Source organism: Marmota flaviventris, chromosome 13, assembly GCF_047511675.1.
Source record: "Marmota flaviventris isolate mMarFla1 chromosome 13, mMarFla1.hap1, whole genome shotgun sequence".
Classification (NCBI taxonomy): Eukaryota; Metazoa; Chordata; class Mammalia; order Rodentia; family Sciuridae; genus Marmota; species Marmota flaviventris.
Genome location: NC_092510.1, coordinates 94,833,875 through 94,851,033, shown reverse-complemented (window position 1 = coordinate 94,851,033; position 17,159 = coordinate 94,833,875). Strand labels below are relative to the sequence as shown.

General features: G+C 35.4%; 1 protein-coding gene across 6 annotated transcripts in view; it reads left to right on the top strand.

Annotated features, from left to right (window-relative positions):
* Positions 1-17,159, top strand: part of Scai (suppressor of cancer cell invasion) — a 168,044-nt gene that overhangs the window by 109,370 nt on the left and 41,515 nt on the right. For all 6 annotated transcript variants that reach the window (XM_027945583.2, XM_071600953.1, XM_071600952.1 and 3 more), the window contains 7 exons: positions 506-602; positions 2,239-2,337; positions 2,486-2,638; positions 10,020-10,121; positions 10,375-10,476; positions 11,523-11,601; positions 13,732-13,831. In XM_027945583.2, the coding sequence (XP_027801384.2) occupies positions 506-602; positions 2,239-2,337; positions 2,486-2,638; positions 10,020-10,121; positions 10,375-10,476; positions 11,523-11,601; positions 13,732-13,831 (732 nt within the window). The remainder of the gene's footprint in view (positions 1-505; positions 603-2,238; positions 2,338-2,485; positions 2,639-10,019; positions 10,122-10,374; positions 10,477-11,522; positions 11,602-13,731; positions 13,832-17,159) is intronic.

The window sequence follows — 17,159 nt, the reverse complement described above, 5'->3', positions numbered from 1 at the left end:
TAATCTCATATTTTTCCTGCCTGTAGTCTTCTGCTCTTCTTTATAGTCCTAAACATTTACTGCTTTCCCCAGGAATCCTTTTCTCACCCAAGACCCAGTACTGTGGGCTGTAGTAGTAGTCTGTTCCTCTTGCCATCCTGTTTACTCTTCTGTGCCTTAAGTGTCTGACTCCTCTGTATTTTAAGTACTTTTCTGTCTCTAAGGTCTGTAAAGGAGGGGCTTTGTTCCTCTCTCTGTATTTTAATCATGGTATTTTTAGCATTCTGCAGAGTGCCTTAATCACCTAGGTTCTCAATAGATATTTGTTGAATGCATAAATACATGAATGATGACTTAATGAATCATGAAGAACTGTGTTTGAAAGGCCATGTTGTTCTCTGTGGCAATATTTGTAACTGTCCAAAAAATGACAGTTTTTTAAAATCATTAGAAAGTTTAAAAATTTTAAAAATCATGTATTCTGTTTTCATTTAATGAGCTTTTTTTTTCTATTTATCTGCCATAGACCCGAGTTAGTAGTCAAGAAACTGCGATACTATGCAAGATTCATAGTAGTTTGTCTTCTTCTCAACAAAATGGATGTTGTGAAGGATCTGGTAAAGGTAACATCCTTTAAAATAAGAAAAATCCTAATCTCTATTTGTATACAAATAGTTTTATTAAAAGTGGATTTTACACTGGGTGTACTGGTGCATGCCTGTAATCCTAGCTCTTGGGAGGTTGGGGCACAAAGATCACAAGTTCAAGGCCTACCTCAGCAATTTAGTGACACCCTGTCTGAAAATAAAAAGTTCCGAGGATATAGTTCAGTGCTGGAGTACTTGCCTCGCTTGCATGAGGTCCCCGGTTCAATCTCAATATCGTAGGCTAACCTAATTTGTGCATATGTATGGTACTGGAGATCTTACCCAGGGCTAAATGTATGATAAACATGTGCTGTACTACAGAGCTACTCCCACCCCTAAGCTAATTTTGATATATCTAGTGACAACATTCAAAATACAGTACCCTCTAACAAAAGTAATGATAAAAGTTTCCCACCTCTCTTCTTATTTTAAACATCTTTACACTGCTCTTAGATAATTATCTTATTTTCTTTTGTCCCTTCAGTATGTTTTACACTTTTACAGCCCATCAGTGGATTGTTGAGAAATGTAAACAAAGTTGAAATATTTTATTTAGGAGAAAATGATTGAAAGGTTAGGTTGAAAAAAATTTATAAAGTTTTATAGCAGTATTGTGAATGAATTTTTTAGTTTATCTGTATCACTCTGTCCTTCATTCACTCAGGTGCTTAAAAGCTAACTGTCTTGAGGGTCCACTTAGTTATTGCATAGTCCACAGTTATTGCATACCAAACTCAGCTTGCTCTACTACCAGTGGTTTCAACAGCATATTAATATTTGGTTTTCAAGTATGACCTACTAATTTTCACAAAGCCACCAGAAATAGCTCTGTATAATCCTCCTCAGTCTTCCTCTACCTCCAGTTACTAATAATACTCCTTCCAAAATACAGTATGATATAAAACCAAATAATATCAGGAAGCATTTTAAAACACACACACATATACACATACATATATATATAGGATGCACTTAGTACTCACAGTTTGCATACCAAACTCAGCTTGCTTTACTACCAGTGGTTTCATCAGCATATTAATAGTTGTTTTTCAAGCATGACCTACTAAAATGTGTGTGTGTGTGTGTGTGTATATGTTATAATATAGCTATGTATTTTTATATGTTTTTTATATGTGTGTGTGTGTGTGTGTTTAGACACAATACCTTTATTTTATTTATTTTTATGTGGTGCTGAGGATCAAACCCAGTGCCTTGCATGTGCTAGGCAAGTGCTCCACTGTTGAGCCACAATCCCAGCCCTGTATTTTTCAAATTAATTAATTAATTAATTAGTTCTAATTTGTTATTAGAAATTGTTTAACATTAAAATTCATTAATTTTTCCCTTTAGACTTTTCTATTAATAAATTTTTTGTTGATGTAGTGCTAAGTAGGCATTATAGCTCTATAAAGATCTTATTTGTGTGTATCATTTTGATGTTTTGAGTTTTGAAGCAAAAACCATGCAATTTTTGTTGTTTTCAATTATAATTGGAACTGTGTATATCCTCTATGAGAACTATATCATGTTCTGTCAAGAATGTTACAATATAGCTATGTATTTTTATGTGTGTTTTTAGTAACCTCTTTTCTTTGTGGTATTTTAAAATCAGGAATTGTCAGATGAAATTGAGGATTATACTCACAGGTTTAATACTGAAGATCAAGTGGAATGGAACTTGGTGCTTCAAGAAGTGGCAGCTTTCATTGAGGTCAGTGTTTGGAAAGAAAGACTACTAATTATGGATAAGCAAATGGCTGTATGGTGTATGTTTTTTTATTGTGGATATATGTCAAGAAGAAGAAATAAATTATTATAGTGATCTTTTTCTCACCATCAGCTTCTTGCTTTTTCTTTAGGCGGATCCTGTAATGGTGTTAAATGACGATAATACCATTGTTATCACATCTAATCGCCTTGCTGAAACGGGAGCCCCATTGCTGGAGCAGGGCATGATTGTGGGACAGTTGTCTCTGGCTGATGCACTTATTATTGGTAATTGTAATAATCAGGTAAAGAATTGTGAAGAAATTATGCTTAAAATTCACTTTAAAATATATTTATCATATAGAATTCTTTGCTTGTAAATATCCTAATATCTTTCAGTGAGGAAATGATGATTTAAATTATGCTGTGTGCATGTGTGGCGACCCAGGAGGCTACAGCAAGAGGATCACAAGGTGGAAGAAACTGAGCAAGACCTTGTCTCAAAATAAGATAACAAAAAGGACTGGGGATGAGGCTCAGTGATAAAATACCCACGGGTTCAATCCCCAGTACAAAAAAAAAAAAAAATTATGTGCATATTACTGAAATTTAATTGTTTAGAATGAATTTTTAGTGACGCAGGGAGATTCTTATGATAAGTGAAAATTCACTATGGAAGTATGTAAATAAAATTATATTATGTGTCAGAAGTCTATATACATATATGCACAGAAAAGGAATAGCAAGAAATTTACCAATGTCTAAAAGGTTTACCTCTCTACAGCAGAATTACAAGTGTCTTTTATTTTTTTCTTTGCAACTTTCTAAGCTATCCAAGAGTTCTATATATAATATTCATAATCAGGCAAAAGTAAGAGAGGAGTTGTTTTTGAGTACATTTGTGAAAAGTGAATCTTGGATTTTTTTTTTTTTTTCATGATAAAACAGTTCCATAACGATGATAAATTTTTAATGTACTAAAAATGTAAGTTACTAAATACTGCTGGATGTTGAAAAAGTCATGAATTTTTCTATATGTGTTATAAACTCATGTTTTAATTTTGGAAACTTCCCTAGGACCTATCATTTTTCATTCTGTATTTTGCTAGTAAGTACTCTTTCATTTTTTATTTATATAGCTATTATTTTTCCAATTTTTAAATTAAAACATTCTTAAAATTATGTGCACACATGAACTGGACAGATTTTGAAACATTTAGTCTGTTTAGTTATATTATCTGAAGGATCAGTATTTTTCTCACTTTTTTTAATTCAAATAAAATTTAATCAAAGAAAAAAATTAAAATTTAATTAGTTATACATGACAGTAGAATGCATTTTGACACATTGTACACAAATGGAGCACAACTTCTTTCTCTGGCTATACATGGTGCAGTCACAGTGGTAGTATAATCATACATGTATGTAGGTAATAAAGTCCATCTCATTCCACTGTCCTTCCCACCCTCCCCTCCCATCCCTTCACTCCCCTCTGCACAATCAAAAGTTCCTTTATGATTCCCTACCCCCTCCCATTATGGATCAGCAAAAAAATTTGTATTAATCAAGGAAATGTAAAGTAAAACCTAATGACCTGGGGCTGGGGATGTGGCTCAAGCAGTAACACGCTCGCCTGGCATGCGTGCAGCCCGGGTTCGATCCTCAGCACCACATACAAACAAAGATGTTGTGTCCGCCGAAAACTAACAAATAAATATGAAAAAATTATTAAAAAAAAAAAACAAAAACCTAATGACCTTGGCTCACTGGTATGTACCTGTAATCCCAGACACTTGGAGTCTGAGGCAGGAAGATCCCAAGTTCAAGACCAGCCTCAGCAATTTAGCAAGACCCTGGCTAAAAATAAAAAATAAGGATTGGGGATGTAGCTTAGTGGAAGTGCCCCTGGGTTTAATCCGTGATACAAAAACAAAACAAAATATTACTTTATCTTTTACATTTAGATCTGTGGTCAATCTGGAATTTGTTTTTATTTTGGTGAGAAGTATATAGGTCAAAATTTCCATGTTGATTTCAGGAGATTTTTACAGAATTTGCTAAATAGGCCATGTCATTTTTATCACAAATATGTGTCAAATATGTTTAAATCTGATTCTGTTCTTTTGGTCTGTGTCTTCTATGTTAATATCATATTGACTTCATTATCGCTTTTTTTTTTTTTTTTTGTACACTGGGGATTGAACCCTGGGGACATTACCACTGAGCCACATCCCCAGCTCCCCAACTCTTTATTTTTTATTTTGAGTCAAGGTCTTACTAAGGTGCTTAGGGCCTCCCTAAGTTGCAGAGACTGGTTTTGAACTTGCCATCTTTATTCTTATCTTCTGAGTTCCTGGGATTATAGGAGTACGCCACCATGCCTAACTTCATTATTGTACCATTCTATTGGGCCTTGATATCTTGTTGTAAATGAAATATTAATTTTTCCCTATTCTTTGTCTATTTTTTCTTTTTTTGATTTCTGCTCTTATTTTTATTGTTCCCTTCCTCCAACTTTGAGTTTCATTTGTGCTTTCTTTTTCTTCTAATGGATAGATCCTGGGACTGTAAATCTTAAAACTTTTTTCTCTTCTAGTATAAAAATAGAAAAGTATAAAATTCCCTTTAAACGTTACGAATTTCATTCCACAGATTTTGATAATTTGTATTTTTTGTTTTCTTTCAGTTCAAAATGTTTCCTAATTTCCTGTGACTTTTATGACTCTTACAGTGGTACATAGCACACACCATCCTCTTTGCTCTTGTTGACATACCTTCAATTCATGTTATGAACCTCAATATGGCTAAAGTAAATTATCTTTTTTTTTTTTTTTTCATTACTGGGGATTGAACTCAGGGCCTCTGGACTGCTAGGCAAGTGCCCTACCACTGAGCTACTTCCCTAACTCTTTAATTTTATTCAGACAGAGCTTTGCTAACTTACGTTGGCTTTAACAGACTTAAAATCCTCTTGCCTCAGACTCTTGAGTAGCTGGGATTACAGTCATGCACCACTGTACCCAACCCAAAATTATCTTTTGAAGAAATTTGAAAATGAGATTAAAATAAGAGTTTACATATGAGCTCAGCTTGGTGGCACATGTCTATAGTCTCAACTAGTATGGAGGCCTAGGGAAGAGTATTGTCAATTTGAGGCTAGCCTGGGGCAACCTAATAAGACTTTGTCTCCAAAAAAAAAAAAAAATCTAAGATTTACCAACTTATTTGTAATATCCATTCTTCATTTTTTAGTGTAGAATTGAGTTGTCATCTGTTATTACTTCCTTCTGCATAAGGTTCCTTTAATATTTCTGGTAATGTAGTATTTTAATAATGAATTCACTTGGCTTGTTTTGTTTTTGTTTTGCATATTTTTTTCTATTTACTTCATTTTCAGTTTTGAAAGATTTTTGGGCTGTATACAAGATTCTGGTCCACTTTTTTCTACAGTTTAAAGATTTTTTTTCATTGTCTTTTTATTTGTACAATTTATGATCAGCAGTCTGAAAAATTCTGTCTTGTAATATGTCCTTTTTCTTTTGGCTGCATTATTACTGGTTTCAGCAGTGTGATTATGATTTTAATTGTGTGTGTGCATGTGTATGTGTGTTTATTCTTCTTAGATTTGTTGATTATCTTGGATATATGTGTTTATAATTTCCTCAAACTTGAAATTTTTTCAGGTAGTATTTTCTCAAACATTATTTCCATCCCTGCTTTACTTTTCTGTTTTTGAGTCTGTGGTTCAAACTGTTAGACTTTTATATTATCCCTTAAGCCCAATGAAGATAATAAATTTAATTGAATTTTCATTTTATTTTCTTTGGTACTGGGGCTCACACCCAAGGCCTTACACACAGTCTGGGTAAATACTCTACCACTAAGTAGTATCTATAGTCCTAAAGCTTTCTTTCTGTCCTTCCCTTGGGTTGATTCTATTGCTTTTAACTTTGGTTCACTGATATTTTATTTTTTCAGTATTCAATGTGCTGTTAATCAGATCCCCAAACATGTTTATTTCAGATGTTATATTTTCATATGTAGAGCTTCCATTTTGTGTCACCGTTTCTGTTTCATTATGTATGTTTGCTTTAAATATTTGATTAGTTATAATACCTGTTTTAATAGCCTTATCTTCTAATTTTTCTTCATTTCTATATCTGCATCTATAGATTGGTTATTTTATTTATTTTTTTATTATTGATCAGTTTCCTGCTTCTTGGCAGTGTTTAATAACTTTTGATAAAAGTAGAGGTAGTAAATCAAACATTTTGTAGATTTTAAAGAAAACTTGTGATTAGGTATTTTGCAGGCTGAAGTGTTTTGCAGGCCGAAGCCTAAACTATTTGCATTGATTTGGTTTAACCTTTAATTCTCTGTATTTCATATAAGAAATTATTCATATTGTCTTGTACACTTGATGTTTATTTGTATTTCTTCTCATTTGACTTTCTTCAAAGTATTTTTTCATATGTACTTTGAATGAATTTTCTCAGTTTTTATTTGCCCTAATATGTCTTTATTGCCCTGTAATTTTTTAGCTCTATAACTTGAGCTTGATTCCATTGTCATTTTCTACATCTAATTACATTTTCTCTTGTTTCTGTTGAGAAATGACCTATTTTTGTTGAAACTGTTAGATTTATTATTTATCACATATTCTGTTTAAGGAAATATTTCTTTCCTATATGTTCTTTAAAGATTTTCTATCTTTGTTTCTTGCAGTTTTACTGTGGTATAGCCAAATGTATTTTGTTTTGTTTTTTTATCTGGCTTGAGGTTCACAGAGTTTCTAGAATCCGTAGGTTGATGTCTTTCATGTATTTTAAATATATTTATTGTCTCCAAATACCATTTATCTTTTCACTGTTTTTCTCCTCCACTTTTAGGACTCCAGTAACATGTCTATAGAGACCAACAGTGTCACTTGTGGCTGTTACATTCTTTTCTATATTTTCTGTAATTTTGCTTTTCTACTTTAATTATTTTCACTTCACTTTTTTTCCACTTCACTAATTTTCTTATTTGTCTAATCTACTATTAAGCCTTTCACTAAGTTTAAAATTTCATATGTGATCTTTCCTAGTTCCTTAGCTTTCCACTTGATTCTGTTTGTATAGATATTAATTTTCTAACAAAGCTCTCTTATTTGTGTGCTACTGTGTCTCTCTATCTCTTTTTTTTTTCTTTTTTTGGGGCGTGTGAACCCAGGGGCACTCTGCCATCCCCAGACCACTCACCTCCCATTTTGTTGTTGTTTTATTTTTAGTTTGGAGATATTTTGGAGATTGGTCTGGCTATAGTTGCTAGAGTGGGCTTTGAACTTGTACTCCTCCTATTTCAGCCCCTCAAATTGCTGAGATTGCAGGCATGTGCCAGTATGTCTGTCTACATTTCCTTTCTATCTTATTGATCACATTTGTCAGTTACTTTAAGGTTTTTCTGCCAACTGCATTATCTAGATCACCCATGGTTCTGTTCTAATGCCTATTTCTCTTTCTTACTTCGGTTTTATAGTCTTAATTCTTTGCTTGCTTGCTGATTTTTGATTGACTCCCATGTAGTGAAGTTTGCATATGGTAGTAACTATCCTTTAGTAAAGGGGTGTTGATGATAATGGAGAATGGTTTCAAGAAATACATAGAGCTGCGTGTTGTGACACAGATCTATGATCTCAGCAACTTTGCAAGACCTTATCTCAAATTTTAAAAGGGGGCATAGAATGGGGCTTAGTAGTAAAGTGCGCTGGGTTCACTCCACAGTTCTAAGAAAAAGATAGAAAATACAGCCAGAAACATTTGGTAAAAAACTGGAAACAGAAGGAAAGAAAGAATAGATGTCAAAGACTGCTTGAGTTTAGGGCTTGGTGTATGGGTAGATAGGTAGATGTAGCAAAGGAGAATTAAAGGGCTAGCTAGTGAGGAGCTAAAGGACTGGAGGAAGTTTTCCTACATTGAGGAACAGGAAATAGAGCAATTCAAGTGAGTCCTGGCATGACAGATCATTTAAGGACTAACAGGTTTGAACTCTGAAGTGCAGTGTGTTCTTTTGACAGGAAAATAATCGATTTCAAGAGGGGTAGCTGTTATCAGGCTAATGTGAGGGTCTGTAATTCTGTTGTGCGTAGCATCTGTTCTTTAGTATGCTCCGGTGGTGGACCTTGCCAGTCATACCCTGGAGCAAGCACTCTTACTTCTTTGCCTCATTTTAGACAAAGAAAAAGAACAGATGATGAGAGTTTTTAACATCTAAGCCCTGGTCTGAAAGGTATTTTTTTATTCTCTTGTGCAGAGGTAATAGAGGTGGTAAATATGTGGATCTTTAGGGCAGTTTTATGTCATTTCAGAAAACTCAAGTAGAGACAGTAAGCATGGCCAAAAATGCCCATCTATGTGACTTTGTTCTTTGAAAGTTTGAGAAAAATTAAAAATTTTGTTCAGTCTGCTTAAAGGTGTATTCAATGAGGGCTGAGGGCTGAGACTCAGTGGCAGAACATTGCTTAGCATGCTCAAGGCTCTGGGTTCCATCCCCAGCACTGAGGGGGAAAAAAAAAAGATAGATATAGACATATGTAGATATAGATAGATATTTTAAATGAGTTAAATGTTTGAAACTCTAGTGAATATTCTTCATAAATGGATTCTTTCTTTAACTAAAAAATTCCTTTTATTCTGTAGAAGTGGGTACATGTGCCCACCTGAAGTTGTATATAAGTATTATTGAAAATGAAAAGGGATGCAGTTTTAAGTATTGTGTAGTACCAACATATACTGAAGAGATTATTCAAATGAGTCCACATATATCTCAGCCTAGCTGTGAATCAGCATGTTTTGTAGGAAATTATATAGTTTCTGAAACTACATTTCTGTTGTTTTTAAAAATACCTGAGGCTGGGCACAATGGTGCATACCTATGATTCCAGAGACTCTGGAGGCAAAGGATCCTACATTTGGGGCCAACCTCAGCAGCTTAGACCCTATCAAAAACAAAATAAGAAAGGCTGATAAGGGGGCTGGAGTTGTGACTCAGTGGTAGAGCGCTTGCCTTGCATGTGTGAGGCACTGGCTTTCATCCTCAGCACCACATATAAATAAATGAAGGTTGCATAGTATGTCATATTTTTTTACACCTAAAAAAATAAAAAGAAAAGAAAAAGTAGAAAGGCTGATAAGGTAGTTTGGAGGTAGAGTGCCCCTGAGTTGGATTCCCAGTGCCAAAACAAAACAAAACCTAAGGAGGGGATATAACTCAGTGGTAGAGTATGGGCCGAACACGTGTGAGGCCCTGAGTTTGATACTGAAGGGGACCAGGATGGCTAAAACAAAAAATCCCTAAGGAAATGAATGGATCAATAGAGAGATGAATAGACAGAAAGATGTGTGATGAGCCAACAACAAGAAATTATAGAATCTGGATGATAATCATGTGGATGTCACTGCATAATTCTTTACCCTTCCTCTCTTTTGAAAATTCCCAAATACTCAATTCTATTAACTACACATGAAAGTCAAGAGTAATAATGTGATTAAAGTCCACAAGGTCTGGGGCTGGGGGCATAGCTCAGTGGCAGAGGGCTTGCCTAGCAAGCCCTAGGTTCAATCCCCAGCATTGAAAAAGGAAAACAAAAAAGCAAAAAGCCACAAGATCTGCATGCTGCATTAATGCCCAGGTTTATCTTTCTTGCAGGTTAAGTTCAGCGAACTAACTGTTGACATGTTTCGGATGTTACAAGCCCTGGAGAGAGAGCCGATGAATTTAGCTTCCCAGATGAATAAGCCAGGAATGCAGGTGATCTTCTTCCTACATTTGCAAATGTGGCAACTCCCTTGCTGCCTCCATGTTCCTCATGTGGTATTTATTGATTTTTACATTCAAATGTATGCATATGAACACAGAGCTCTCTCTTGATAGGATAAGGAGAAATAGATCATACACTGAACATAAAAAAGGATATTTGATAGGGAGGAGAGGTAATGTAGGCATTGATAATTCATCTGTCAAATATGCTTTTATGTGTATTGGTTTCTGTGTGTAAATATAGGAATCAGCTGACAAACCTACCAGACGAGAAAACCCCCACAAGTATCTGCTCTACAAACCAACCTTCAGTCAGCTGTACACATTCTTAGCAGCATCTTTTAAGGTATGTGTAATACAACACTTTTTCCCATGTGGGGAAAGTATGCCCTGAGGGGATCCAAGAGTCATTCTTATCTGAATATTTGAGTTAAGAGTTTAGGTAAAATGTGGGAAATGAAAAACTTTAGAATAATAGTCCTAAATATAATAAATAAAAACTTCAGAATATATACATAAATGAAATTTATAAATATATAAATTTATATATTTATAAATATATAAATACAAACTTTAGAATATAGTTTTAAATATAGCTATTTTTGGAATGAAAATTGCTTATAATTTGTAAATGTTTCTGACCATGAGTTAATGAGAATATTGATTAGTTGTCATTCTCCAGCCTTCAGATTTTTATTGCTAAACTACTTTAGGTTTAGCAGTTAGTGCAAAACTGAAAAACAAGAGCAGGTTGCATAGCATGTCATATATTCAGGCAACTTTCTGAAACTTTTTTTTTCATTTACTGTGAGAAACATTTTAATCATCTGAAAAAAATGATGAGAAATGGTAGTATGCTCTAGGTTTGCCTAGAGAAATCTGTGGAGAGGTATAGAACTGTGATCAAGATCTTTATTTCTCCATCCCACGTGCAGTGGCTCATGCCTATAATCCTGGACACGTGGGTGGCTAAGGCAGGAAGATCACAAGTTGGAGACCAGCCTCAGCAACTTAGCAAGACTGTGTCTCAATAAATAAAAAGGACTGGGTATATAGCTCAGTGGTAGAGCTCCCCTGGGTTTCATCCTAAGTATCAGGAAAAGAGCTTTAGTTCTGTACTTCAGGTTTTCAGAGAACGTTATCTAAATAGTGAGGGTTCTGAAGCAGAGAATGTCTTGACAGCTTTTGGCAAGAGTTATATGTTAGAGATTCATAATGAACCTTTGCCATGTAGATAGTTCTAAATCAGAACCAGCAAGTGACTTTTCCCTTGGATAAAACAACAATATGTTACATTACATTCTTGTTTTCCCCACAACATAAAATGCCCAATAAAACTGTGTTGCTTTTCCATGTTTGTTGTTTTGTATATGTGATTTTCTTTAATTTCAGGAGCTGCCTGCCAATAGTGTGCTTCTAATTTACCTGTCAGCCACTGGCGTTTTCCCCACAGGTCGTTCTGATAGTGAAGGTACAATAAAGGAATGCTCCCTGTCGTGAGCAGGGCTTGAATTCTCTTTCTTTTCTACAAGACATTGGCCCACAGCCCACAGACCACCTCACACTTTCTAAAGAGGCTTCCAGATTTGAAAACTGGTTTATTTGAAGTCCATAAATCATCAGAAAATTAATTTAAATGCATGCTTCACTATCAAATTTGCCCAAAGCCTTAAGGAGTTTCATGTTTTAAAGTGGAAAGGGGTAGCTGGGCGTGGGTGGCACACGCCTGTAATCCCAGCAACTTGGAAGGCTTGAGGCAGGAGGATCATAGTTCTAGGCCAGCCTCAGCAATTTAGTGAGGTCCTAAGCAACTTAGTGAGACCCTGTCTCAACATAAAATGGACTGGGAATGTGACTCGGTGGTTAATCCTGGGTTCAATCCCCATTACCAAAAAATAAATAAAGTAGAAAAGGGTGATGGAATAAAAAGTCTAATTATTGACTTAAAGTGAGTGATTTTTTTTTCCTGAGCCGTTAGTGCATTAGAGGGTCTGGTCAGTGGCTACATTATGGCTGAAAGTCTTTGTAGAAATCAGTGTACTTTTGTAACTGTGAAAGTTCAAGTCCTTGTTATGCTTTTGTTTTCAGTCCTTTATTTTGTTTTTATGGATTTAGTGTGTGAAATATTGGGATGCTGTTTCAGAACAAAGCCTAAAAACTGTCCAAATATATGATCTAGAAATTGGTCAGAATAGATGATTAGCTTGGATGTAAATAAGGCAATTAAATCTTTGGGGAAAAACAATTTCTTGACATTTTAAACATTTTCCTCCTCATCTGTTTGTTGAAATTTGCATTCCTTTATAAAGTGCATGTCCCTTCCATCTTCCTTGCATGACCTACAGATTGTCTTAAAATGTTAAAATGAAAACAAAGCAGAACAAATCTCTATAATATTTCCATTGATATGTTTTAAAAGCATAAAATATAAAACTTTGGCAGTGATGTAAAATTTTAAAGTACTTTAGTTCTTTTGTACAATAAAATTAGTAATTTTACTTATAAATAACTTTTTCATGTCTTATGCCTTATACTGTTTTCTGGGTTCCTGCTTGATGTATTGACCTTGAGAGAAATTATCCATGCATCCCACAATTGTTGTTCTACTTAGACAAGAATTGGCTAATCCATATGACTAGGGGGAAAACTAGAACTGAAGTGACTGATATAATAATGATAATGGTAGATTTTTTTCATACACTGAAATTTGGCAATACATATCTCGAAAAGGCAGTTTTAGCAATCAGATTCTCCAATTACATTAAAAATTTTCTCTAAATGCTACAATTAGTAGCTCATTTAAAATTATATGTATTTTAAGAGATTAAGACTTTAGTCTACAGTTAGGCATAGTGGCACACACCTGTAACTGTATTGACTCAAATTGGGGCAGGATTGCAAGTTTGAGACCAGCCTCAGCAATTTAATGAGACCCAGTCTCAAAATAAAAAGGACTGGAAATGTAGCTGATAAGTGCTCCTGAGTTCAATTTTTAATTGACCCCCCCCCATCAGTCTACAACTATTCTTTTTAAAATAATTGTTTTAAACCAGACATTTAAACTTCGCTTGAATTTTCTTTGTGTGTGTGTATGTGGTACTTGCAATTGAACCCAGGGTACTCTACTACTGAGATATATTCCCTGGCTTTTTTATTTTTAATTTTGCGAAAGGGTCTTGGGAATTTGCTGAGGCTGGCCTCAGGCTTATAATCCTCCTGCCTTAGTCTCCAAAGTATCTATGATTACATGTGTGTGCCACCATGCCTAGCTAGATTTTACTTGAAATGTAAAAGTCATTCTCAGTATCCCAGGTCTCATCCCCTTTACTACCTAAATTAATGGGATGTAGTATATTCTAGTTTGTTTCTCTTTATGTTGTTTGAAAAAATTATAATGAGATGATTTCTTAAAATGTCAAAATAGGCAATATATTGAAATCATTTAAATGTTGGATTAAATTAAAATGTTACAAATAATTGAAACACTTTGTAATTATTGTCCACTTGTATTACTGAGAGGTTCATGTAGTACTTTTGTATCTGAATCAGATCAGTGTCACCCTCCAGTTGAAGTCTAGGATTCTTCCCTTTGTTTTTATAGGTCCTTATGATTTTGGAGGTGTACTTACTAATAGTAACCGGGATATTATAAATGGAGATGCTATCCACAAACGAAATCAGTCCCACAAGGAAATGCACTGGTATGTATACTGGTAATCAACCCCCGTGTAATTAAAGTGAAATGGACACTTTTTTCTAGGAAAGGTTCCCTTAAACTACTATTAATAACACTTACGTGCGGCTGGGGTTGTGGCTCAGTGGCAGAGTGCTTGCCTTGCTCATGTGAGGCACTGGATTTGATCTTCAACACCACTTAAAAATAAATAAACAAAATAAAGACCTTATTTTAAAAAATCAAATTAACACTTATGTGGATTCTAGCAATATTTCAGTTTCCAACTATCTTAGGAAATTAGAATTTGGGACTGATGTTCATTTAACAAATATTGAGAATCTACTATATGTCAGGCACTATTAAAGCATTGCTATTATAATAGTGAACAAAACTGCATTGCAGTTGAAGGAGTCAGTAAATATTTACATCAATAAATTAAAAGTTAGATCCTAATTCCTATTAACATTAATATGAATCTTTTTTTGATGCGGGGTATTGAACCCAGGGACTCCTGCATGCTGCATGGGCAAGCACAACCACTGAGCTATACTTCCAGCCCAATATAAACTTTTTAAAATTTTCTTAGTTGTAGATGGACACAATACCTTCATTTTATTTTATTTTAGATTTTACATATTCTAATTTGTTATATGACAGCAGAATGCATTTTAATTCATATTACACATATAGAGCACAATTTTTCATGTCTCTGGTTGAACACAATGTAGTCGCACCATGTGTGTTTTCATACATGTACTTGGGTAATAATGTCTATCTCATTCCACCTTCTTTCCTAGCCCCACGCCTCCTCTTACCCTCCTTCCCATTTGCCATATGTAAAATTTGTCTATTCCTCCCATTCTCCCCCCCAGCCCCATTATTAATCAGCATCCTTGTATCAGAAAAAACACGTTTATTTTATTTTTGTGTGGTGCTGAGAATCAAACCCAGTGCCTCGCATATGCTAAGCAAGCGCTCTACCACTAAGCCACAGCCCCAGACCCCCAATATGAACTTTTAAATGTAGGATTCTGTTGGTTTTATCTAGCGCAGATGAACTGAGTTGAACAATTTCAAATAGAATCTCACCTATAAAAGTTTGCTTTTTTTTTTTTCTCTTTTCTTTTTTTTCTCCTTGGTACTGGGGATTGAACCCGAGGGTGCTTTACCACCAGGTACATCTCCAGGCCCCTCCTTTTTTTTTTTTTTTTTAATTTGAGTTAGTGTTGTGTCTCATGACTAAAACACTCAGGGTCACTCCAGGTGAACTGAGCTGCATGAAATAATCACACAAAAGACAGAGACACCTTTTTCTTTGGGTCCTGTGGTGGCTCCTCTGACCTTAGGGGTCCATGGAAAGAGAGAGCACATGCTGGAACTTTTATTAAGGAGAAGCCATTCAGCTGGGGCAAGGGGTCAGGTTTCAAGGGGTTGAGTCTAGCTTCGTGATGTCTGTTGTCAGCAGGTTGACTGACATCTAAGGAGGCCATGCCCATCTAATAAGCTATGTGGGGATCATTGAAGAGCAAGTGGAAAGACCAGAGCGAGGCCTGCCCAAACAGGGGGGCAACAATAGTTCTACTTTGTGTGCTCAGTGCCCATAGTTCACACACACACCGCCCATGGCTGGCTTGGGCTTGCCATATCTTCACATTCTCATCACTCAAGGCTAAGGGGTACTCGATTCCTATGTGGCAGGTCCCAACAAGTTAGGTTCTTGCTAAGTTGCTAAGGCTGGACTCAAACTTGAGATATTCCAGTCTCAGCCTCCTGAGTCGATGGGTTTTCACGCATGTACCACCATGCTTACTGAAAGTTTACTCTTATTTCTAAGCACAGTACCTTGACTGCTTGAGCCATTATTAGCTCTAGCTAAGGGAGAACAATTGTTATTTAAAAAAAAAAAAAAAAAAAGAACTTGTCTGAAATCCCATTCCTAGTAACACTTGACATAAAAATATCAACTCTTCATATTAAAGAATGGGGAAGGGAGATCAGTCCAGTGATGTTTCAGATTAAAGTTCCCTCCATCCACATGTTGATGCTGTTATTGACCTTAATTTTGAATTATTTATATTAGGTAAAGTTAACAGAGATATGAAAAGGTGCTCAACAGCACTAATCATCAGGGAATGCAAATTAAAACCATAATAAGATATTATTTATTACCTGTAAGAATGGCTATTATCAAACAGAAAAGAGGGATCTGGGGTTGTGGCTCAGCGGTAGAGCACTTGCCTAGCACATGTGAGGCGCTGGGTTCGATCCTCAGCACCACATAAAAATAAAGGTATTATGTCCAACTACAACTTAAAAAAAAAAAAAATCTGGTGCTATGAATAGAAACATAGTGTGCATACACACACACACACTATTTTTTTTTTTTTTTAAGAAAAGAGATAAGTATTGGTGATGGTATGGAAAATAGCGAGCTTATGCAGACCGTTGGTGAGAATGTAAGTTGGTACAGCTATTATGGAAAACAATGTGGAGATTTCTCAAAAAATTTTAAAATGCTGATAAAGTGGTAAATGCCTGTAATCCCATCTATTCAGGATGCTGAGGCAGGAGGATCACAGGTTTGAGGCCAACTTAATGAGGACCTGTCTTAAAATAAAAAGGGCTGGGGATATAGCTCACTGTTAGAACACCCCTGGGCTCAATCCCCAATACTGCAAAAAAATTAAAAAATAAATAAGAATAGAACTTTCGTGATCCAAGAAAATGAAATTATGTATCTCAGCAAAATATGTCAGAGAAATTACACTCTCAGCTCATTGCAGCATTAGTAACAATATCCAGTATCACAATATCCAAGGTCTGGAAACAACCTAAGTGTCTAACATGGCTGGCACCTGTGTGTTCACACACACACACACACACACACACACGGAATATTTTTCAGCCATAAGAAAGAAGGAAATCCTGTCATTTGTGACAACACCTGTGAACATGGAGGACACCAAGGGAAATAAGCCAAACCCAGAAAGACAAACACTGCATGATTTCACTTCTTTGTAGTGTTTGAAAGTCAAACTCAGAAACAGAGAATAGGAAGGTGATTGCCAGGGTTGAGGGATTGGGGAATCCTAGCTCAAAATGAAATAAAATTAAAAGGACTTGGGACAAGGCTCAGTGACAAGGCATGTGTGAGGCCCTAGGTTTAGTTGCCAGTACCACCCCCCCACACATATTCACAAACATGCACAAAACCCTAGATATTGATTTTGAAGACTCACTAAATACAGCTCTGATTGTGTTATTGTCTTATTTTCAAAATATGTTCTTAGAGGAAACATTGACATCTGTGAAGCAAGTACCTATATGTTGAGTTTTGAGGATTTCATGCTGTG